Raw genomic sequence first — 26,641 nt, 5'->3', positions numbered from 1 at the left:
TGGGTCAAATAAAAATATAACTTGATGCTAGTTAGTCAGCATTATACAAAAAATGTAATTTCTTTAAAACTAGAAAAAATTTTTCTTAACTTTTTATAATTGAGTGTATACTGTCTAAGACTCTAAAAGTAAATAAATTACTTTCTTTGCAAATTTTTCATTCATCCAAGGACATAAATTGCCTTATTAAAATTTAAAACAAGGATAGAATGTTGCTGGATAGAAAAAGAAGAGCATTTTTGGAGAGAAGAGCATTTTGGTCAAAAGGCACAAGGCCCAGTTTAGATTCTGTTTCTGACTTTCCCTGTGGCTTTGGCCCTCATTTCTCCCCCTGTGTAAAATGAAGTTGGAAAACTTTGTAATTTCCGAGTGTAAACATTCAAGGACATTATTGTAATGTTTTAGATTTCCCTCAGTAATTTATTAAAACCATTTGTTCCGTTATATTTGGTACCCAACTATAATTATACATGTTTTTCTGATTGTTTTGACTATTTAAGAGAAAGAAAAAAAAACCCAAACCCCTCTAAACCACTCTCATTCATCATAAAAAGGTGATATACTTATATGAAGAAAGCCGTTTAAAAACAGAATCAGGTAAGATAAATAGCAAACATTTGTATTTCTTTCCAATATTTCTCCTACCTCTTTGCAGTGGGAAAATAGCGCGAGCATGAAGAGCCATCCCAGGCGCAGTAAGGGTCTCGGGCAAGGCAGCACTCTGCACATGCTTTCCCATAAATATCACAGCGGTGTAACGGGAGCTGAGCGACCCCCGTGGTGGAACCGATATATAGTTGTTGCTGCGGAAAGAGTTTACTATTATGACAAAACAGTCCTGTTTTTTTTAAATCTTTTCTCTAAAAAAGTTTTCTTATACATAACACATAAAAAATAAATTTATACTAGTGGGTTTAAAAAAATCTCATTATTGGCAGTTTTGTCAAAAGCCTGGCAGATCATATGACCATTTAAAAAGACCAAGAGCAAAATCTAAATATTTGACTAAAACGAGTGTATTTTAAAGTATAAAATCAAGGGAAGACAATAATGGTTACATATCAGTTAAATCTTAATAAAGATACAAATTAAGTAAAAGACAGAAGATACTGAGTAATATAATTTTCAAACCTTCAAGGTTTTTGTTCTTAGAAAGCTTTTTTTTTTTTTAACTTCTGCTGTTTGTAATTTTGATTAATCAGCAAATCTACATTGCCACTGTACTCTCTTGGTCTTGAGGCAGGGATCATTTGCTTTTGACTCATGGGTGCCCTATATTACTGCCAGCGATGTAGTCTGCCTTCCTATAAGAAGGAATAGGGGAAAGTTTTGGTGCTTGCATTTTTAAGTTTTGCTCAACATCAACTGTCTTGTCCTTGCACTACCTCCAGGAAGATTACTTTAAACAAAACCACTAAATTGCTTTTCATTTGAAAGATCATCAAATGGGGAATCAAGTACATTCTGGCTGGTGCAGACCTGAACACAAAGCTTGGCTGTTGTTGAAAAGTGCTACGTTGGCCATCAAGGTACCTGGATTCTAGATCTTGCCCTATATTAATTCTCTGTGTCATCTTGAGCCATTCCCCTAACTTTTGTAAGACTTTACTTCCTTATTCACAAAATGAGCATGTTTAACTAGATCTTTAAAAGTATGCACTCAGATAAAACACACTACAATGCCATTATGTTCAATGAATTTACAATTACCAAATGAGGTAGACTACGGGGGAAAAGCTTTGTGGCAGCAGCTAATCCGGGATTTCAGTACAGTTTTAAAAATGTCTTTTACATAGTTTAGCCAATGTAGCATTTGAGCAATGTTGCAAATACATGTAAATACAAGATAAAATACAAATAAAACTGTTTTGTGATTTCTCCACATTTTGTTGTAATTAGTATCATAGCTCCCTTTTCTTGTACTAAAGGACTGAATGACTATGGTAAGCCTTAAATGAAAGTTGTATAAATACTGAATCATGTAACAGTACATTGAAAAGACCTCAAACGTGTATTTTAATTTCCCACTACATAAATGAAAAAGAAGTTATAGAAAAGCTAGTCTTTGAAACATGGTGTGCTCTTTTAATATTACAAATTGCCTGACAGCAAAGGATATAATTAAAATTACATTTATAAATAACTTTTGAAGATGAACTACATATATAAACAAACATAAATTGAATGAAGATTGATGTATCTATTAGAATCTATGAAATTAAAGAGGTTATAAAAAGTGCCTATATAGAAAATAATTCTGTGCTTAGAGCTAACCAACTAACATATCTTAATAAAAGAAAGGGAAATAAGGGAGAAAACATAATACAATAAAAACTAAACCACTGTTAAAACAATCACCTTGATAACTGTTTCCCTGATACACATTGCTTATTCCATCCCAGTAGTGAAGACTATTTCAATATTCTAGTATAAGTATATACAATACAGTATATACTACGGATGCTCAACCTTTTACTATATTCATCTTTTATTAGTAACCAAAAGATCCTAAAAACCATGGCAAATTAAAAAGCAGTAGTTGAAGTCCTTGGGAGGAAAAGATGACTATTATTAAGCTTTTTGTTTAGAGAAAATTAGGTTGATTTGTACTTCTCTTAAAGCATCCACAGAACCAGAACGTGGTAACAGTTGACCATGATTTGAAAAATATTAATAAAGAACTTAACGGAAGGAACTTCCCCTCCTCCTATCCTTTCTATCTCTCTTTCAAAATCATCTTATGAAAAAAAAAAAAAAGCTCAGATTGTATTGAAGGCAGGCAATCACAATGCAATAAAAAATGAAATAAATGTGGCATCTTTTTAAAATTCTTATTTATTTATTTATTTATTTATTTATTTATTTATTTATTTATCAGAGAGAGAGAGAGAGACAGAGAGCACAAGGGGGGTGAGGGGCAGAGGGAGAGGCAGACTCCCCATTGAGCAGGGAGTCCGATGCGGAACCAAGTGAGCCACGCAGGTGCTCAACATGTGACATTTAAAGAAACCATTAAAATGGGGCAGCCGTATCCACAAGAATGGTTGGCATTGGTGAATATGGACTTGTGGAACCCTGTATTGTGGTCAGAACTATTTAAAAAGCTACTGATCAAGTTGGTCATACCAAACGAAAAGATCTCTAGAATTGGCCAATAACTTAAGAAGCATAAGCAAAATTCATAGTTTTAAATTTTTAAGAATATGACATTGGAGTTGGGAAGGATTACTATCTAAATAATAGTATCTAAATCTGTCATATCTCTTTAGGAGAAAACCAGAGAAATAAACATGAGCAGAAAAAACCAAAAATAGGGAACATGGGAAGAAAAAAACAAAATTACCGCCACAAAAACTTAAAGTGTGATAAAATGCCCCAAATTAAATACAACTCAAGTCTAGTTTTCGTTTTACAATTATTCTGCAGTACTATTAAAAAACTGCAAAACTAATTATGCCATCTAAATGAAATATAGGGGAGGGTTGCAGGCACCACTGAGCATAATCCAGTCCCTAGCAAGTAACCTGATGTGCTTTTTCTGCCCAATTTAACATCACCACAGGCTTTCTCTCTATCCTCCTTAACAAGTTTCGGGTCATAAGCAGGCGATGAGTCCATTTATCCAGAAAATTAGTTGCAACACTGCTTGTCCCTCTTGAAACTACTGCCTCACTTTTAAAATTTCCATGAGCATGAGTAAAATCAATTCAAATCTGATGAAATCAAACTTCCAGTAATAGAAAATGAAGGACAGGAATACTTTTCTTATATCATGGTATTTTAAATTGATGGAACTGTTTTTGGTATTTTGGGTGGGTTGTTTTTTTTTTTTTTTTTTTTTTTTTTTTGGTGAAATGTGTTGCATTTAATAGGCAATTCTTAAAATACTTAAAAATATTTAAACAAAAAGCAATATTTTATAAAACTATATGTAATATAATTAAGATTGGCAATGAAACCAAGCAAGGAATAAATAAATAATTTTAAAAATCATTAAAGGAAAGAATATCCCAGTCTAGCTTCCATTCTGGAAATCCCCGGATTTCCTTGCCAACATTTGACAATTTTTAGATTACAAGAACAGGTGAACACATACTTATGAAGTGTAAGATAACAGTATCAGGGTCAATAATATCTGCACTCTTGAGTTTCTCTAAATATCTTGGAGATTATCAATCTATTTTGATATGTAAGTGTGGAAAGGATATACACTGACTGTTATTGGCACGGTATTTTAGTGTCTTGTACAAGGGCTAATGCATGGTCAGAGATAAAACATGTAAACAATTCAGGAGTAAGATTAGCCAAATGACTTTCATATTTAGCAATTTTATATATAAGTGTTTGGAACAGTCAGTGAAGTAATTCCTACTCCATTCTAGCTTCTTCTGCTAGGTTATTTAATAATTAATTTCAATTCAGTATCCAAGCCTTTTTTTTTTTTTTTTTTTTTGAGTTACCATTGATACACTGACTAGAAAGGCTATATAACATTTATGGGGAAAAGATAATTTATTAGAAGTTAAAATTATATTTGTTTTGTACATATAATTTAACACTTAGAAGTCATTTGTGTTTCTTAAGTGTCTTGCCAAAGCATTCATTCAATGTGAATGCAAAGACTATTAACATGCTGCCCTTAACGTTTGAATTCATGGAGTTTAATAACTTATCATTTGGCAGTGACTGTTCTACTGTTCTCCTTTTATATGTAGCCAAGCTAAGTGTTTTCTCTTGTACACAACACTACTGAAAAAGTAAAATTAACTTCTGAGTCAAGATCCTCCAAACATATACAGCCCAGTGCACAATTTTATTAGCTTATAAAATATATGTTGTTTATTCATGCAAATTAAACTAAATGATAAAGTTATTTATATTCTCAAATATCCACCAATGGTATTTTTAAGGATAGATGAAAATAATTACTGACCAAATATTACAATGACCCCAAAAAATGCTATAAATGAAAACTTACAACCAACAATGATCTAAGAAATATATTTATAGGAATGTAAGATTGGTCAAAAACATGTGGCAATGAAAAGGATCTTTAATTTTCATTCTACTAGTTTACTGTAAGAATGTTTTTTCTTTTCTCTTTTTTTCAGGAACTACTGTTAATAAATTGCAAAATTTGATGAATCATAAATATGTTTATCTAACTGAAACACAAAATCAACAAAATATAGAATATTGACTGTAATACATAATGATAGTACCTGCTTGGTGGAAAGCTCCATTGCTGAAATAATAGTTGGCTCCTAAAGAAGAAAAAGAAAATGTGAACTGTTTGATCAATTAGAAAGTCATTAATATCAATTAACACAGAACACCAAAATAAGCTTTTAGAGCATTAATTTCAGTGCCTACAAGAAGCAATATAAATGGGAAGTAAGATACATGGAGGAAGCTACATACATGAGTATTAAATATGTGGAACAGACAACAGGAGGGTATTAATGTCTTCCAGTCAAAGACATACAGATCTGTAGTTGATCAAGTTGAGTTATCGCTCATTGCAGTTAGGGAGACTATGGGACTGCCCAGCAAAAGAGTGTTAGAAAGAACACATATGTTTTGAGCCTCTGTTAGCTGATTTGAGGGAGGTTTCAAGCAAGTGGTGTTTGCTCTGCATGGGATGTCAAAGCAAGCACAGGTAATTCTATGATTAGGTCTCTTCATACATCTTATTTAGGAGGAGGGAAGAGCAGAATGAAGCTAAAGCAATATTTGGTAAAGCAGCAGCCATTATTCATATAGGCAGGATAGGGGTATATTTGGTCATTTCTTGGCAGTTTGGACAATGTTTATGGTCTTGTCTGTTTTCAGACAGGATTATAGAATGGTCTTGCTTTTTTCCTGATTCATCATGGTCACAGAGTAGCCTTGTCTGATACTGGTGTTCTGTGAGAATTTGTACACTCAAAGGAGAACACTGGCCTGTCAGTGCCAGGCCAGCTCCTAATAACAACAATGACAAGTTGATAGTATTAGGCTAGTTTCCAGCTGTCAAGGACTGTAAGAGCTCAGGGTAGGATGAGATTACTTTATTATTATCAAAATGACTGTTTAATGTGCAAAGGCCTACACTACACATTTTTACCAGAGTACATGATCACTTCAATTTCTACCAACAGGCTATCCAGAGATAATAACTACAGAAGTGATAACCACCAATATATTCTGATGAGTGTTCTGCTGAAGCCTATCATGAACACATAAATATCACTCTTTGATTAACTTAGACCACCAAAAACTATCCACCTGAACACTTAGCTTATATTCTCTCAGATTTACTTTCATTGAACTGTGCTCCATTGTATCAGTGGACATACTAAATATTAAGAAGGAGACTGCTTGAGGATTTCAGAGGTGGCTGATGAGAAAGGGGCTTAGGTGGGAAGAATAATCTTAAAAGGCCTGATTGTGTAGGTGACTAAAGCTGAGCCCTGAGCCAAGTGTGAAGAGTTGGATTCTGAAGCCACACTGCATAGATTCAAATGGAAACCTGGCCACAAGTATGATGGTAGGTGAGGTGTATAACCTCTCTGTAATTCAGTTTTCTCATCTTAAAAATGAGTATAATAGTATCTTCCCTGTAGGATTGATGAAAAGATTAAATTTGAGTTCATAAATGCAAAGTACTTTACAAATGTGCTCGGCACATAGTGTTTATTCAAATCTCTTTGTCTTTCTCTCTCTCTCACATACACACAACCCCCATATCTTTTACTTGCTTTAGTTTTTTCTCTAGTGCTTATCACTATCTAGAAATATACACACGCATATTGCATTAATGGATATATATGATATATGTAACAACATATATATGATATAAACATAACATTTATCTTGTGTCTTGTGAGTTTCCCCTTATACCCCAAAGCAGTGTCTGAGGTAAGGTCTTATCTGCAGGTAGGGAGCAGGAATGAGGAAGGAAGGATTGACAGGAAGGAGAAAAAGTCAAAAAAAGATATGTTATGGAAGTCACCACTGAGACAGAAAATCTGGAGATAGTAGACTGTGACTCTCAAAATTGTCCACTGAGGTTTGTACCAAAAAAAGTATTTATTCAGTCCATTACTCATTGGATGCCCACAGGAATGTTAAATCTCCCACACCTCTAGCTGGGACTCCTGTCCTTTTGCCTGCTATCAGAGAAGTCCTGGGGCACACAGTGAGGCTGCGGTGGATGGAGATAAGGCTGACAGGATGTAAGCAGGGGCAGCAGAGGCATCTCATATTTTTTCTTTCTTGTCTCCGTAAGCCACCCCCCACCCCCACCCCCCACCCCCCACACTCTAATTTAGGAAAGGGATGTTTGGCTATTTCAGTCACTGCTATATTCCTAGCACCTGGGATTGTTTCTGGTATTTTTAAGTTCTCAAAAAAATCTGTTACATGAATAAATGAATGATGAAAGAATGCTCTACCAATTTCTCCTTTTCTCTCCTATCTCTTCCACTTTCCCCATTGCATTCTGTTCCTTCCACTTAATTTGTCTGAGCTAAAGGCAGCCTTTTTTTTAAAAAAGGTCTTTCCTTAATCTTTTTAGTTCAGCTGAAATTCCTTTGAAAATAATCTAAGTAAGGATTCTATACTCGCTGTCTTGTTCATGTCCCATTCAGCGCCATTCATTCCTCAGCCCCCTGAGGCTAGCCCCTCCCCTAGAGAGGTGGCCTGTGATTCTCAGAAGCAGAAGTCACCAATGAACTGTATTGGTGAATGAACACTTTCAGTCTATATTATTATTACTGGACTTCTTTGTTTTATATGGCATGACTGACTACTCATTTCTTTTGACTGCTTCCTCTATTAAATTTCATTATGCCTCAGAACTCTTATTTTTTTTTAAAGATTTTATTTATTTGTCAGGAAGAGAGAGAGAGAGAGAGTGTGAGAGAGTGCATGCGAGCGCAGGCACCCACAAACAGGGGGAGGGGCAAGAGGCAGAGAGAGAAGCAGGCTCCCCGCTGAGCAAGGAGCCTGATAGGAGGAACTCAATCCCAGGACCTTGGGATCATGACCTGAGCCAAAGGCAGATGCTTTATCGACTGACCCACCCAGGCCCCTGATTTCAACATCCTTAAATTAAATCCTAGAATTTCTTAATTAAAAGAAAATTATTTATTTTTTGGACCAGGAAATTAGTAACAGTTTGGAATAGGATGTGCTATTTGCTGCCTGCCGTTGAATTTTAATAGACAATATATTAAGATGACATCCATTTAAATAAGCTATGTTTTTTTTCTGAGAAATAGCTGGTGGTGAATATGACTTCCATTTAAAACAGATGTAGCTTCATAAGCATTTTTTCATGAAACTGGTTTCAATTGCAAAGTTAATTGGTGTTCGAGTAAAAATGAAATTAAAAACTTAGCATTTTTTCAAGATTTTCTATGACTCTAATTTGCCATATATTTTTTTCAGATATTTTAATCCAGTCCTTATTAAACTTTTGCGCTTGCAGAGCTTTTCAACCTGCTGATCCCAGGAGAATCCGACATAACTCCCAGGATGCTAAGCACGTGGACGCTCCTTTAGAATGAGTTAATAGACTACGTTTTGGAAAGCATCAATTATGTTTTACATTTGAATGAAAATTAAACTCTTTCATTTGTTAGCTCAGCTGTTCATGGAATATTGCATAAATTGAGTTTGAAATGCATGTGTTATCAATATAACTGCCTTGCAGTCCTTTGCAGTCAGTAGGACTATAAATAAAACCCATCGTACTAAAGGCATGGCAACTCTCAGAAGTAAAATCTTCCTTGGACTGGAAAGAAGATCCCACAGTTAGGTAGTAATACCTTACTTCTAATATTAATTTACTAGTAAAATTAATTTGTATAAAAACTTTAAAAATTTAAGAAATTAAGAAATTGAGGCTCAATTGACTTTAAACAAGTTGTTCAGAATCACTAGTAAATATGATCTAAATACAGATTTATGATTACAAGTAATACTTGGAATTAGGTTTGTGTCTTAGTACTTCAATACCATTTCAATACCATTTTGAATATGTAATGGCAATTTAAAATCATTTCCTATACCAATGCCAATTTTATTTCACCTCTTATTACCTATTAAAATTTTATTCTAAAATGGAAATTTTTGTTGCTGAGGAATATTTTTCTTTCTGTACTCTGATTTGGGATTTGATTTCACCCAGAATAAAAAAAGTCTCTTGGATGTAACTGAAACCACTGGAATGTTCTGTGATAGGCAGGGTGTTTTCCTAAAACCGATCTCAAGATGGCAATGGACATAGTACTGGCTTTAATTCAGGCTTTTATATGAAGTTTGGTTATTCGGCCAAGCAAGGACACATAATGAACATGGTCTCCTGGAGATGATATTTTGGTAAAATTAACTTGTTGGTTGACATTAAACTCTAAGAGTATCAGATACTACTATGACTCCAAATCTGTTCCTTGTCTATTTACTTTGTCAAAATACTGTTATGCTCAGTTTAACACTTTTTAATTTCATTTTATGTTAAATGAAATGACATGCAAGGCTCAAATAGAAATACAGAAACTATAACACTTCTCTGCTTGTTTCACTGTATATAGCAATTGCTTTAATGTGTTGTGTTTTTTTCCCTCCCACTACAAAATTAAACAAAGTTTGACAGTGAAATATTCCAATTGCTAGACCACAATATATGTATGAACTCTGCCTGATAGAATAGAATGTTAAAAGTAAATATTTCTCTAAACTCTGCCCAAATATGTTTTGTCTACTTGAGTGCCAAAGAAATAATAATGACAATAATGCATAACAGAAAATATGGGAGAGAACTGGAACATTTGTCTATGGAAGGAGATGTGTCCCAGGTTGCAAACAATCTTTTTATGAACGTGTAAATTCACAAAAAATCATTTCTCTACCAGCACAATATTATCTGTTTATATTTAATTGTTAGGGAATGATCAATAACCTTTCTCATGGTATCTTAAAGACCACAAATACGTCATTCCAATAGTTGTCATAGGCTTAATTCAGTTGTGTTATTTCTCTGGAAACTGCAAAATATTAACAAAATCTAATAGATATTAAATATTTTGCTTACAAGATTGTAGGCTTTCAACCTCTCAAGATTTTGTTAAGTCATTTAACATATTAGTTTAAATTAATATCTTTTCAAACTAGAATTTTTTATTAATGTACTAAAGAACAGAGCTAAGGTATGAAATATAAACTTAAAATCCTAGAGACACAGGGAATTAAATATACAACAACTGAAGGGAAACACACAACCGAAACCTGACAAATACAAAAGAGTCTGGAAATAATTAAGATACTTTTAAGTTAACATAATATTTCAATATTTCCTGTCACTTCATTTGCAACAGTGGCAGCAATATAAATTTCTAAATAGATAGAGTTGGTAATTTTTTTCTTTCCACTGGAGATTACTATGGGATATAGTCAGCAGGATAACTTGTTGCTGTTCCCAGTTTGTTTTCCACATATTCTGGTGCCTCACTTTAAGTCTGGCCTCCCTGAGGAAGACCATAAATTCTTTAATTTTTCATATTTCATTTTTTCATCAATACTGATTCCTTCATTCAACAGATGTTGGCTGAAAACATATTTTAGGCTCTGGAGACACAACAATGAACACAAGGCAGCAATTTACTTTTTCACCCCTCAGTGCCCGTGATTTATTTGCTAAATCTAAGGGGCTCTACATTATTACCACAGTCCACTTGGATAATCGTATTTTTGAATTTGTAGGCTAAAGTATCAATGTGTAAATATTGAAATGGGACTTTTATGAACAATAGTGATTAGTTATTACTTTGTACTAGATATAAAGTAAGGCCAAAGTACATGACTTAAAAATCAGAATAGAATTATGATGATTTTTATTATTTTGAAGAGTTAAACCAAGGATTAACAGAAAACTCCACTGGAAATGTGGATTACTTTTAGTGTAGCTAAGTTAAAACAATAAAATTGTATTAATAAAATCTTGAGCATAGTATCTGGCACCATCCTGGATGTTTTATGTAAGTGTCTCTAATTTTTCTAGCTTCCTTGCGAAGCAGGTATTACATTTGCTGCTTCACTGATGGGTAAGCACAAAGAGACCAATAAGCGTTCCAAAAAGAAAAGCTATGTAGATGTGATTGAAGAGCCCAAACTATTTCCACCAGAACACTGCTTAGTTTATTACAAGATATTTATGTCCTGATTGACCAGTTATCTGTTTCAGTGCCGATAATAATTTTAATTGTATGAGTATATATTCAGAGCTTGCCATTTTCTACTTCATTTTTTCTTCAAAATATTCCTGAATAGTGAGCAAGAACGCACGGTGGGTTAAAAAAATGATCCAATGTTTTTCCATTTTCTGCCTATCCTTCTAATTCCAGTTTATTTTGCCGTTACAAATGCCTCGTATGTTTGCACTATTCTTTTAATAAAAACCGAAGTAACACCTTTTATGGGCATGTATTTCCCTGTCATATCTCATAAATAATTCATATCAAGGTGTGCTTCAGTTGAAACTCTTCCTATTAGCTAGCAACCTAAAAGAAACAACAGATATTGTGGTATATGTTATATTACTTTGGTTCTCCTCTCTCACTTCAACCCATATCCTGCTTTCTCTATCCCCAATAGTACACAAATTTACCTGGCCCATCTGTGATTCTGGACAAAGGAACAAATATCTATGTATTTCTCTTTGTCGGAGACTAGGAACCCATAACATATCTGCCACCAGTCACATAAAAACCTCAAACCTCTTTTGCTAACAAATGATTTAAGAAAATGTGATTAAAATAATTCATGAATAAGCTAAAAAATGACTGAAATGTCTTCATTTCCCTGTCATTCCGACTGATTGTTTTCCTTTAACACATTCATGGAAGTTATCTCTCATCCCAGTTATATCATAATGCATGAAAGAGGAGATTTGGGGGTGGGAAGCAACATGAGTTTATTCACTGAGGTAAGTCATATAAATAATAGAAAATGTAAATCATATATTTTATTATTGAGAAAACAAAATATGAGCCAAGAATATATTTCTTTACATTTTTAGATTTAACTAGCATTGAAAGCTTCAAGGTTTATTTTGACTAGTGTCTGGCTTTCTAATTGACAAGCTAATTAGAAGGGTATGCTAGACTCCTTGTCCATACCAAGTTCAGTGTGCAGCTGTCCTGAGGGAAAGACATACAAGTGAACTTGTTGACACTTGAAATTAAGCAGCACTCACCCGAAAAACTGTCATTTCTTCCAGCAGAACTTCTTCTAAATCATGCCAAGTCTCCTTAGGAATTGAAACTACTTTAAGAACGGTCCCAACATCTTTGAAAGAAAGTGGAGGAGGAGAAAACAATTTAAATAGATCTGAACAAAGGATAGTGTTAATGAATGGTATCAGTATTTGACTAGAAAGAACATTCTGACCTCAGTCGTCCTTTTATTTTTCTGTTATAGCAGTAATAAAATATATATTCAAATGTATTTCGTGCAACTAGATAAACCATGAACATAACTGTGGAATACACACAACTGAATTTTTAGAAATATATGAAGCTTGGAAGAAGGCTTTATCCTGAACTTGCAAAATTAAAAAATATATATAATAATCACTAGGTTGAATTAATTGTGTTTAAAAATTTTTTAATCTCCACTGTCAGGTGTCTCAGGGAAAAAAAAAAAAAAACTAAAAAAAAAAAAAAAAAGATACTATTAATTTGATATGACAGGTTTTCCACTCTTGAGAAGTCAGGGACTCCTTGTGAAGACTTAATGCAGATGCAAAACACAAGGAATGTTGTCAAGCAAGAGTAGTCAAGAGCTTCCAAGCCTTGCTGCTCATCCTCCTGCCACCTGGAAGCCTTTAGTACTTATAGGCCCCTAAAGACAGCTCAATGACCATTAAGTGATGAATGACAATAACTTGATTTCCCAAAATAAACACCCTGGATTACTTGTTCTGGTGGTTTTTTCAATAATGGTTAAGCAGGTTTGGTTAATAAATTGGTTTGATTAATGTCTTGAAAAACCAATTTTAAAGTACTAAAGAAATTTAAAATTCAGGAGCATAAATCACAAGAACTATGAAATTGGATACACTGTATAGAGATTTAAAGCACTGTTTATACTAATTCTCATTGTGAAAGGAGACAAAATGTTTTAAGTAAAAGAGCTGTTGCTTTTACTGTAAATGGCGTTAAGAGGATACTATTTTTCCAGTATTTACAGACATGTTTCTATTCGTTGATAGAATGAAGCACAGAATCTTATTAAAATTTAAAAAAAAAATGGACTCTTCAACATTTCAACATTCCAGTTCCGATCAGCTGATCAATTATTTTTAGCTTCAACTGGCTCATTTTAATCCAGTTCAACTGACTCATTTGAAAAGAGAATCATCCATCAGAAAAATAATTTAAGGTATTCACTGAATAACCACTGATAACCGTTTTCAGGGCATCAATACAATGTGCTTTGTGAGATCAAGAAAAGTTGCTAGTGAAGAAAAGAAAAAAAGAAAATTTGCTAGTGTGTCCCTTGTAAAGTGAAACAAAACAAAACAAAACAAAAAAGGCCCTCTGTTAAGAGGTTACTTCTATGTTTATAGGACTTTAGACTACTCATGACACCAAGATGAAAGGTAAATTAGGTTAATCTACTCAGTGCCTCTGATGGGTTTCCAGTGTCCAAACATAACTTTATCTGTGTTCCAGATCTAGTTTTACCGAGTAGTATTTCAAACAATTTCACACAAATTGAATCAGATTACTCAATTAGGATCAATATACTATGATGTGCAATTCAGTTAAAAGATAAAATTACTGTAATCAATTTACTTTGCTGACAGATGACCCTGGTCTGTACTGACCGATAGCCATCCACATCTTCGGACATTCAACATACTCATGAAACTGGTTCCTTTAAAGACAGCTTGTGTCCAACAGGAATTAAAAACTCATGATTAGATTTCTTTGGTCAAATAGCCGGAAACAAGCCTTTGCTGCACAAAGAGTGAGGGACTCCTCAACATGTTTAGGCCAGAGGTGAAAAAAAAGGTAAGTGTGACATTACTGAATAAACTTAATTACTCCGTAGATAGATCTAGTTATATTTTGACATTAATTGAATACAAATCCTATCATCTTATAATTTCTAAAGATTTATATAACCTGAAGTTGATACTTAAAATTCATTGATTTTTATCCAACTCTTGAGTCTCAAAGGGACTCTCTTATTTGATAAAATTTCTCACTCATTAAAGTAGACTGCACTGTATTGCTCAGAATCTGACACTGTTACACCTGATAACAAGTATTTCACAATTTCGTTATAAAACTTTAAATCTTTAAAGCACTTACCACACAACTGCCATTCCCCTGTAGTTAATTCAGTTTTTTTCTGTTTCTCACCCAGAGAAATACATGCTATTATACAAGGTTTCAGAGGAGCAGTCACTCTGCTTCTCATTGATTTATGTCAGTTAACAATGCTAATGGAGACTAGGAATTTATTGCCTTGGAATCTGACCCTAACTAGCAAGTTTCAGTTTTGTAACTGGTGCTTTCAAAATAGTATTAATGAAGAGAGAAGGGGGAAAATATATCATAATAGCAATGGGATTCATTCTGAAAATATACCTGTAAAAAGTTTGTTGGTAATCATGGGATTAGTAAAAAAAATTCGTTAAATTTCTATAGAAATGGAATTAAAATGTTTCCGGTGAATCTTTAGGTCCATTTTGTTGTTCCTCTGATGAAGTTTTTTTTGTTTTGTTTTTTGTTTTCTTTTATTGTATGGCAAAAACACTAAACAAATTTTGTTGCCAAAATTTATTTGCTAGAAGATCTGCACTCTATGATAATTTTAAAGTTCAGGTAATTTTGCATTAATGTAGTCCAGAAACATTAGTGAATGTCTTGGGAATTTTACCATGGTTTGAGCAATACATCTTTGTTCTAAAAAGCCAATGGATAGAAAAGAGTTATGATTCAATCATAGATACTGATTGTCTACCTAATCATTAGCTTTACCCGACTGCATTTATCAACTTTTGATTGAAAAGGAGATTTGGCTTAAATCAATATATATATCAGTTTGTTACTTTTTTAGTAACACACTGTCATGGTGGATGTTCAGGTTTTTTAGTTGTTTATTAGAGGTTAGCTGTATCTCGACAGTGATTATAAAAACTTCCTTCAGTTCTTAGCACACTCAGTCCATTAAACAGTATTTTGGAAGGAAATTTAGAGCTAAAATCAAAATATTTACCTGTTCCAATAAACATAACATCATATTGGCCATCTTCCGCATCCACTCGATCTACTACGATTTGTGTAAATTGATAATTTACATCTGTTTTGATCATTATTGGGCGGTTATTAATAGGAAACACTGGATTGTACATAGCTGGATGACTTCTTGCAAATGTTATAACATCATCAGGAAGGTCTTTTGTAGAGTCAAATCCACCAAATGTTTTACTGGGACACTATTCAGATAAAGAGAAGATCTTTTGATTAAAATACAGTAAATAGAATAATAAATTAGAAAATAATTTATGACCTCAATGGTCATAAACTAAATCTAAACCTGTCATTATTTCTTTAAAGTAACTGATAAAATAAAACATAATGTTACTAATATTAGTAGATGTAATATATAGCATATATTTCCTAAACATCTCTTAAATCTCAATGGGATTTAGTTACATCACCATTTCTTACCAAGAACTACAAACACATCTAATGAATTCAGTGTACAGGAGTGTGATGCCTCTGTTAGTGGCAACACGATATATTTTACCAATATGGTGAAGTATCTGAAATAAAAAATGGAATATGTTACAACTAAATGTAATTAATAATCAGATTAGAGAATCTCAGAATAATTTTCTTGGATACTTTTTTTTTCCCTATGACATCATGTTAAAATACAAATGCTCTTTTCAAACTGAAAGATAATATAAACATTCTTTATTCCTTTGTTTCTAACATAACCCTGAAAAAGTACCACAAAAAACTATCAGTACTACCTCATTAATAATTAATTTAAAAGATAAGGAAATGTGTTATTCATAGTGTTTAACAATGTCCATGGCCCTGAGACTGGCCAATCAGGGTGGACCAAGCTGAACAGATGACGGGCACAGAGAAGCACAAAGGATGCGCTGTGCTACACTGGCATAACGTCACCTCTCAATAGGAACACTCCCCATAAGGCAATAAAACAAAAATGAGAAAATTCATATTTCACTGGGTCTCTTTTCACTGCATTTAGTGATGTGGCACAAGCATTCAGAGTACAACATCTCCAGTCTCTTGCCTTTTGTCTTATACCTACGTAACTTTTTGCCACTTAATGTAAGAGCTTGGGAACTGAACTGTAATTAAGAGACGTTCTTGATCTTACAAGAGACTTAGGAGGAGAAATCAATAGTCTTTGCCGTTACCTTGATACAGGTCATTAATAATTCATGGGAAATGAAATAAATAAACTTGTTTTGAAATGGGAACAGTATCAATCTATCTCTGAATATATATGTATGTTGTATATAGAGACGCACACAATAATAATACACCAATACAACAGTTAGTAAGTTATAAAATTACTTATTTAATATAATATGTTTCACTTAGTATGTTTTTCTCCACTAGTGTTGACAAGATGACTATTCTCAGATGCCACTTCTTTTGATTTAATGAACTCATTCAAGTGAATCTGATTTATTGAGTTAGGTGTTTTGTGCTTCTGGTAGCCCTTTTCTATTTCCTAGATTAGGCATTACTCTCTGCTTCTGTCTTTCACGGTTGGTGGTGCATACTGTTGACTTAATTTCCCATGTTTTAACAACTCTCTGAGTAATGAGTGAGAACACAGGCTCTAGAACCAAACTGCCTGAATTGAATCGTGGTTCCTCTCCTTGCCTCAGAGTCCCCATCTGTGAAAAGGAAACAATAGCATAATTTCTAATGTCTATCATCAACTGCAAATATAGTGTATAGATATTCAGATCAAAACTTCTGTATCTCTAATTTCTAATGTCTATCATCAACTGCAAATATAGTGTATAGATATTCAGATCAAAACTTCTGTATCTCTAATTTCTAATGTCTATCATCAACTGCAAATATAGTGTATAGGTATTCAGATCAAAACTTCTGTATCTCTAATAGCAGTACAATATCTAGCACAGCGAAGGAATTCCATCAAGTTTGAAGTGAAACTAGAAAGAGTCAGGTTATACTGAGAATACACTCGTATTAATGAGCCATAGAGATATAAACAGCCATAGGGATATAAAACTCATCACCAACAAAGTAAAAGCAGTTTGCCATTAAGAAATGGGAGTAAATATCTTGTACTTTTTATAAAACCCATTGGACTTCATATAATCAATATTTCATCTTGTTTGTTCATTCTTCTGACAGCCTCTATAGGTTTTTTATCTGTAAGAACCATCAGCTAAAAGTAATATTTATGAAATGCAAAATTTTCAATTTGCTCATAAAGAAGTTTATAGAGAAAAACAAGACGAAAACCTCACAATTAATAACATATGTAAAACATAAATTACTTAAATTTAACAGAACAAACAAAACTGAAGTAAAATTAAAGTCAAATATAAGTTTTTCCATCACATGAAGTTACTTCCTTAGAGATTCTTAGGATTAGAAACGTTGCACTTAAGTGGATGTTCAGTGCAGGTATACTATGGCCTCTGCCATCAATGATAACTTCACTCATTTTCTGCCATATTGAAGTCTTTGTTTTTTTTCTCCCTACTTTAAATTGCAGATTCAAAGCTGGTTTTATTTTGAGTTCTCTCCATTTTTTTTTTTAAGGCTGAATGTGCCCCAGGGTTGCTAGAGGGAAAAAGGAGAGGTGAGCAAGAGTAGACAGTGTCTGTTAAAATATGTAGGCCCTGCTCTCTCTCTGAGATTTTTCTTGCATTTCTTCTTTACCTACTTGAAGGATATGTCCCATTCCCAAGGGAAAATAATATCGATTTAAAACTTTTCTTCCTCCTATTTAATGGGCAATCCTTGAAGCCTTCATTATAATTAGGAAGAACAAGTTCAGATTATCCTAATTGTTTCAACTCTCCATGAAGGCCATTTTCAGAAAACAAAATAAATAAGGCTACCCATTCAGCTTCTACTTCTCAAAAATTATGGTTATTAATAACTGGTAAGCACTGAACTTAACCACTGATGTCTGTAAAAAACGTTTTTAAATGGAGAATTCCACAGTATCATAGAAAATCCTTGCTTTGCCATGTTTATAGTCCTGGTACCTTTGTTTTATATTATCTATACTTAATACCTGTTTGTAGCTGCTTTTTTTTTAACCTTTGGTAGAAATTTATCCCTTTGCTATTTTAAACACCTAGGCCATAATTAATTAATTAATTAATTAATTAATAAAGGGGGGCACCTGGCTGGCTCAGTCTGAGGAGCATGCAACTCTTAATCTCAGGGTTGTGAGTTCAAGCCCCACACTGGATACAGAGATAACTAAAAATAAATAAATACATAAATAAATAATAATTTAAACACCTAGGCCACTTACAGTTCCTGGTCGTGGGTAGGGGACTCTTCCTTGATAAGGCACCCACTGATAGTTGGGACCATCCCTGTGAGCATATGGACCAAGGAAGACCCTTCTCACATCACTCATGCTATACATACACACAGCTGACCCCTTGAAGATGTTACTAAAAAAGGGAGACAAAAAAAAAAAAAAAAACACAACAGACTTTCATCCTTATACAGTGGTAAAACAACTGTTTTTAAGTTGTTCTAAGTTCTTAAATATCAGATATCAATTATCAAACCTTGAACATAAATTCAATCTCAAATAATATTTGGTACCTTTTTCAGTCATGTGTATATATTTTCACAATACACAAGAGAACAAATTATGATTGCTCAAAAATAGAAGGCATAAATGAAACCATATTAGTACTCATAGCACATATATTTATACATACAGACAATACATGATATGAAGATACACATTCATATACATAAACTTTGGTGGGAAAACACCTACACATGATCTTCTAAAGTAGATATTCTAAAGTAATATTTAAATTTGTAATATATAATTTTGATATCAAATAGAAATAAAAATATAAACTTTGTAATATGTTAAGCCTCAAGCATGATTACTAAAACCAGAGAACTTCTAAGCAAGCAAGAATGTTTCAGAAGTCATTTTATAAGCTGAAACTGGTACAGAAAATGAACAGTTAACCTCAAAGGATGTGTTACATTATATTATTTTTAACTCCCAAACCACCAAAAGCATTACAGACAGTAACAGAGTCTGATTTGTGTGAAGGCATTTAAAACGACCTCTTCCTAACTCAGAAAATTGTTTTAAGTTAGTAGCTGTTACATCCTACTCAAAGTGGAGTATTATAGCAATTATTCCCATCATTTTACTTGACAAAAAGCAGGTACCTGAAACAAACTGGAAGTTTGCCATGAGCTGCCACAGTTTTCCATTTTATTTTACTTATATAAATACAGCTTGAGAGATGTACTTATACAAAGATATAAAACAGTTGTGCACACTTAAAATATGGACTGCTTATCTTTTAACCAATCTCTCACCACAGAAAATTACCTATAAATCATACCAAATGAAAAACATGTGTTTACAAGGGTTTATTGCTGGAAACTGTTCCACATAGACAACGTCTGGTAGAGTGCAAGCTGCATGAGGGAAGAAAGATGCCTGGTAGCTTTTCTGTAACATCAATTATATATTGCCTGGTCCTTGACACATAGTAAATCTCAGTAAATATTTATAGAATTTAATAATGATATTTTCAAAATGAAATAGCAAATAGTTAGGCGCATGCTATTCCTACAGATTCAGAAACACTGGCGGCAAGGCCTAGCATGTTCTCTGGGCAACTCTGATGGATGCTCAGATGGATGTCGGAGAACCACTGTACTAAGTAATGAGGAAGCAGAAGGAATGGATTAATGTCTGTTTAGTTTTAACAACTCCAGGTAATATAAATTTTATACTGAATGTGATAGTCAGGAGATAATTTTATACTGAATGTGACTGACAGCAAGAGCCTCAGGAAGATGGGTAATGGAGAAAGGAGGCGGGTGAGGAGAAAGTGAAGGAGGAGAGAAGGAGGGGAGGAGGAGAGTGAAGGAGGAAAAAGGGGAAGAGAAAGGAGAGGCAAGAAGTGTTTCACTTGCAGTTTATAGCACTATTAACTCTGATCAAAACTCAGATTTCTGCTTTTCAGAATAGTCTACATCTCACTCAGATGTTAAAGTCAAAGCTATACATAGAACATGACACATTTTTCATCCTATTTAGAGTGACGATATTCTTTGCTAAAATTTATTTTTTTAAAACAACTATTTAGGTCATAACTTATTTTAACCATTGAAGAATCTACAACAGATCAGAGGTTAAGCCAACACTGTTCTTTCAAAAACACATTTTCAAAAATTACGGATACTTGTAAAGCACCGTCTAAAGACATGAAGTTTCTATGTTAATAAGAGAGTAAAATATTGTTTACCTGGAAGTTGTAAACACTCCATATACAATTGGATTCTTAGGATCTTTAGAATTCATTAGGAATACATCCTCTGTTTGAAAACAAAATTAGGAAAAGTTGCATTTTGAGGTTATAACAAAGTCTGAACAGATACTCTCTGTCCAACATCAGCAACTTACGCAATTCATCAAAGTGAGTGTCGATGCCATTTGGACCTGGCACCGAGCAAATCAGACGAGCTTTGAGGAACGTTGTCCACTTATTCACCAGACTTCTGTGCCCCCCGAAGTCATTCTGAAAGGAGAGAACACAGGTTTTAGGAAATGTGCATGTGAATGATCATTTCAAATATTTCTCTTATCTTCCTATCTTGAGACAGATGTACAATTTATTTCTCAAAATAAAAGTAATTCTATTATAGATCCAAGTAACTATGTTTTCTTATTATATTTTGGTCAAAGCTATTCACTCAAACTTTATTCAAGGAATGACTCACAACATACAATGAATATACTGGCACATGATACACTTCATGAGTATTTACTGAAGGGAAGAGTAAATGCATACCTTGTAACCCACACTGAAAATAGATCCCAAACGAAAGCATATCGCACTGAATATTTTATAAGTTAAACAGCTGAAACAATTTGACTTTACAAACAGCACACTGAAAAAGTATTTGTGTAAGCCTTAATAAAGGAAATTCATTTACCTCCTCACTGATAATGAAACTAAATTTTTACTTAATGTAGCGATAATTCTATTTATGATAGTGTTTATTTACTGGTAACTTAGAAGTCTTTTAAAATAATATTTATGTGCATATGTTTGAAGGAACATGACTGCTCCTTCAAAAACGTAACAATGATTTATATTTTGTTTATATAATTCTATCTACTATAAAGATTTTTTCTTAACTCTTGTAAATAGTGCTTTTAAATATGATTTATATTTTTTGGAGAGGATTCTCATATATTTCACATATTTTTGTATGTTTCCAGATTGTTAAAACTTCTAATTTTCCCATAACTTAATATACTAAGAGATAAATAATTAGATCATGACTAGGGAAGGAAAGATGCTAACCAACCCCCCCAATAGAGATCTTCAAAAATTGCCTATTTCCTTAAAAAAAGAAAATTCCATTGAAGACAATTATTGGATCTGGCTTTGTGATTTTCTTGAGATGAAAGGTTTGAATATATAATAGCAGTTGGCTTTATTCATAGTGTGTATATATGCTGCATTATACAGCATAGTGAGAATGAATGGTACTGTTATATCTTCACACTGATACTAACTAATCCATAAACATTTATTGAGCAATTTTTATTCTATATATCTAGCATTAAAATGTAATGTATCCAATTTTGTGTCACACAGTAAATGAATTACCTTAAAGTTCAGAACTTCACAATTACATCTGTGTGTTCACATCTATGTACATAGGATGCTATAATCAATTTATAAAATCAAGCTTTAATGCTTTTCTCTCTTAACATTAATGTTTTAGCTATTCCAACAACAAACGTCCATTCAAAAGTTACACATTGTAGGAAACTAGGCTATGTCTGAGAATACAAAACAGTATGTTCTCTACATAACATGAAAACAACAGTATTTCCTTAAAATTTCAAAGCTTGTTTAATATAAGTATGAAATAATGTGTCACAGCCTCTACCTACATGTTTTCCTGTGAAGAGTCACTCATAAGCAACTACGTTTTCAATCTTTCTTTACTATTTAAATATTTGTAGTGATCAATCAAGATTTTGAGCCATATTTTTCATTGTACTTGCACATAGGTGGAAAATAAAAAGAAATAAAACCATGATTGGACAGTGAAATCCTCAATTGTTCTTTTCTTTACCTCACCTTGCATATCTGACCTATTCTAGCATGAGTGGCTTTTCCAGTGTGTTCTCCATCTATCGCATTTTCACGGAAGAAAAAATATACTTTGTCATCTTCAGGGTTGTCACTTTCTGGGATGAGGTGGGCACTAATGAACCTTGGATCTGAGAGACAAATTACAGCATATATATTAATTCACAATTAGATAAATAATACCATTCATTATAGTCCATTTTCACTTTCTCTTCACTTCCTTTTGACATATTTCAAGAACTAATCTTTCCTTAGTTCAGAATTTTCAGTACATGTGAACTATTCTTTATGTATTTTAAAGTATGTTACAAATCACCTTATGTTGCAAAAAAAAATTCTTTTTTTTTTTAAAGACTTTATTTATTGGACAGAGAGAGAGAGCACAAGCAGGTGGAGTAGCAGGCAGAGGGAGAGGGAGAAGCAGGCTCTCCGCTGAGCAGGGAGCCTGACACGGGCTCAATCCCAGGACCCTGGGATCTTGACCTGAGCCAAAGGCAGTCGCTTAACCAACTGAGCCACCCAGCCTCCCCCCAAATTCTTTAATTATTTTTTGTAAAGTTAGGAATAGAGGCAGAAATCCTCAGTGTGAGCACACAGTGCAAATGCATTACTGGATATTAAAATATTTTGCAAACGGTAAGTGTTACAAATATTGCTTATTGACATCATCACTATTATCCTTCCTTTTAAGCATAAAATAGTTTAAATCAAAGTACAAATGGGTGTTCCAGTTTCCAGCAAAGACTGGATGGGAGGAAGAGAGATCTACATAAAATAACAAAAAACCACGTCCTGTTGGTTTCAGTAAATGGTACCATTATTTACAAGGCACTCAAGCCACCTTGGTATTCTGGTGCCACCCTTGCATCCTCTGCCTCTCACAACCCACATTCTATCCAAGGCATATCTATCACCTTTTCTTACCACATCCTCTACAACCAGTCTTTCCCAGACCACCATGGCCTGTGATGGACTCCTAGTAGTTTCCTTGTTTCTACCATACTGATCCTGCTCTATTTCTCCACACAGCAATCAGAGTGAACCTCTGATATGTCACTTCCCTCTCTAAGCCCTCCTACATCTTTCCAAATCACTCACAATAAAATAGAAAATCTTTCCTGTGACCAGACCCCAATTATGGTCTAGTCCCTGCTACCTCACAAGCCCTTTTTTTCTACCTACCCTTACTTTCCTAACTTACTTCTAGTGAACCATACCACTTCCTTCCTGGTTTTCGAACAAGTCAAGTACTCTCAGTCCCGCCTCAGATTTTCCTCCCTGTGTATCTCTCTGCCCTCATCTATTACAATGACTGGATTCCTACTTTTACTCAGGTCTTTATTCAAATATTGCATTATCAGACAGATCTTTGAGGACTATCCTTTTAAAGCACTGAAATCCTTATTTTTGGTTATTAATTTGCACCATTATTTTTCTTCCTAACATTATTAAACACCTGCGATTTCTTGATCTTTCTTTAGCTCTAATCTTGTTTATTATTGTCTGTCTCTCTCCCCACCCCAGTGGAATATAAATTCCAAGAGAACAAGGACTTGGCACATTTTGTTTGTTGCTAAAGGATCCTAAAGGCTAAAACACAGTGGTCATTCAGAGAATATCTGTGCAAGGAGGGAATGAGAGAAAAAAGAATAAAAACAACAACAACAACAACAACAACATAAGACTGGCTAGATTATGCAGAAGATATATTAGCAATGTTCAGAGCCTCATTTAAAAGACAAACAAGGGGCGCCTGGGTGGCACAGCGGTTGAGCGTCTGCCTTGGCTCAGGGCGTGATCCCTGTGTTCTGGGATTGAGCCCCATGTCAGGCTCTTCTGCTGGGAGCCTGCTTCTTCCTCTCCCACTCCCCCTGCTTGTGTTCCCTCTCTCGCTGGCTGTCTCTCTCTGTCAAATAAATAAATAAAATCTTAAAAAAAAAAACAAATAAAAATAATAATAAAAGGCAAACAAGACAAAACTTGGTAAATAACTGGGTTGATGTGGTTGTGATTCATACAAACTTATAAAAGTATATAATAGCTTCACTGGCTTTAAGATGTAATATACTAAGAAGCTGAATTCATCTCACTGAAAGCACTTAGGACATTGCAGGTATTTAAATTCTTACAATAATCTACCTGATTCACTCCCATGATGTATTATGTTATTAAGTTAGAAATGAAATATGCACACATAGGTCAGTACCATACTTGAGATACCAGGGAAGAGGTCAGAACCCTGAAACTAGCTTTATCCATGTTATTTAGTCCTAATCTTTACACCTGTGTATAATCATCTTTATCACATGTTCTATGCTTGTAACCTTTTTTTTAACATTTGCTCTGGGACCATGCGCTTAGGGCTGCACTCCACTATCCTACTCAGGCAAATTATACAGACTTTGTAAGTCATGTAAAACATAGGATTTATTACCTGTTCATATTTGAAGTTCAGTGTGCCAGTGGAATAAGAGTGGGGAAATAACTTAGAAGTTGGACTCACTAAGCACCAGAACTTTTGTAAGATACATAAAATAATACACTACTTCAATCTGAGTAATTGTTGCAAAGCTTGTTTTTCTTTATAAATTTTGACTTGTTCATACACATAAATATGTTTGTATATATGTGTTTGTGTCTTATGAGGAATGTTGAGCAGAATAACTAATGTGACATGGCAGGAACTGGTATGCTACAAATCAAAGAATTCGTACCCTACTGATGAACTTAGGCTCCCAGAAATGCAGCATTGTGTGTGTGTTTGTGTGTGTACATATATAACACAAACCTACATGTAAAAGAATTCAGTCCAGTCACTTGCAACTTCTGTGAGCTTTTGGCAAGGGTCTTACCTCTCAGATCTGAGATGGGTTTATTTCCCACTGGGTTTATTTCAAATTGGATTCTATTCACTTTGCCTGTCATAAATAGTTCATATTAAAATAAATATTTTGAACTTAAATAGTGCATGTGAAACATCTTTGTAAAATGTTAACAAATGTATTATATTATGTCATTATGATAATAGTGAAAGGAAGGCGTAATCACATGCTAAATTTGGAGTCTCATTATAATTCAGCTACAAAATTAGAATAAAAAATCATACATTTTTCTTTAATACTAGAGCAATGAAGGAGAAGTTCGTCTAAATATTACCTTCCAAATGAGTATATTTATTCACACAAATACTTGCATAACTTAAAGAATTTCAAGTAATCAAATCTAGCTATTTTATTTGCTCACAAATATACATATAGGACACCGCGTAGAAAGCAAAATGAATAATATATATCCCTGTTCTCAGAAAGTTGTAATTTACCAAAAGTCATATTAGAAGCACAAAAATGACAAGAAAGCAAACAATATTTGACATGTGCAGATATTCTCTTCGCTTGGTGTCTGGGTATGATAGAAGGCGTTATCAAGCATCACGTTTCTCCCTCTAAAATATGTGAAGAAAATTATCATTTTACAAGCGTGGACTCTAGTGGGAAATAATTCAAGCAAGTTATCAAGCACATTCATTGTTGAAAGGGCCTGCAATCCTAGTCTCTTCTTCAATATTTGATACTATAGGCATGGAGGACTTCGTAGATGAATTAAGTTTGACATAGCTTCCGAAACAGCCAAAACATAAATTATACATAGAAAAAAAACCCAAATTTATTAAAATAAAAAAAGAATATCAGAGCAAAACAATGTCAATCTAATGTAATTTGTCTTTAAGAACTTGAGGATATGTTCTATTCTTGGAAAAACATTCATCCCTATTTCAAAACAAAATAAGTCTCTAGTTAATCTCTTTTAAAAATTTAAAAGGATTCATTCTATTACTCCAAATTTAGAAAATCTTCTCTATGGTCAAAAACTTCTCACTATACCTCTTCAATCCCTCAAATTTCACCTTCCCCTTCCTCCTATTCTCTTGGTCTATTGCTCTCCTCCCTGGTGAATTCTTATCCAATCCAAACCTTCTAATCAATCACTCTAATTGCCTTCTCTGTTATCCTCGAACCTCATGGCCTCCTGAACCTCTACTGCACCTTCCTTACAAAACCCCAGAACTTTTTACCCTGTGTTCCTATATCTAAGCAAGGATGATGAAAATCATATAATCATAGTAAATGGATATGCAATTTATCCTAAACAAGAATCTTGGTGTTGCTAAGGAATTATTTTATTTACTTTTAGTGGCTTACTACAGATTTATTAAAA

General features: G+C 33.7%; 1 protein-coding gene across 1 annotated transcript in view; it reads right to left on the bottom strand.

Annotated features, from left to right (window-relative positions):
• SEMA3A (semaphorin 3A) overlaps window positions 1-26,641 on the bottom strand; it is a 200,733-nt gene that overhangs the window by 18,230 nt on the left and 155,862 nt on the right. Inside the window, exons 7-14 of the mRNA XM_008686188.2 lie at window positions 22,415-22,557; window positions 20,719-20,833; window positions 20,561-20,630; window positions 18,574-18,718; window positions 15,274-15,493; window positions 12,239-12,330; window positions 5,223-5,264; window positions 646-803 (exon numbers count right to left, since the gene is read on the bottom strand). Of these exons, the coding sequence (XP_008684410.1) occupies window positions 646-803; window positions 5,223-5,264; window positions 12,239-12,330; window positions 15,274-15,493; window positions 18,574-18,718; window positions 20,561-20,630; window positions 20,719-20,833; window positions 22,415-22,557 (985 nt within the window). The remainder of the gene's footprint in view (window positions 1-645; window positions 804-5,222; window positions 5,265-12,238; window positions 12,331-15,273; window positions 15,494-18,573; window positions 18,719-20,560; window positions 20,631-20,718; window positions 20,834-22,414; window positions 22,558-26,641) is intronic.

The sequence above is a fragment of the Ursus maritimus genome, unplaced genomic scaffold (genome assembly GCF_017311325.1).
Source record: "Ursus maritimus isolate PB19 unplaced genomic scaffold, ASM1731132v1 scaffold_3, whole genome shotgun sequence".
NCBI classification, from domain to species: Eukaryota; Metazoa; Chordata; class Mammalia; order Carnivora; family Ursidae; genus Ursus; species Ursus maritimus.
This window is presented reverse-complemented; position numbering and strand designations above follow the sequence as displayed.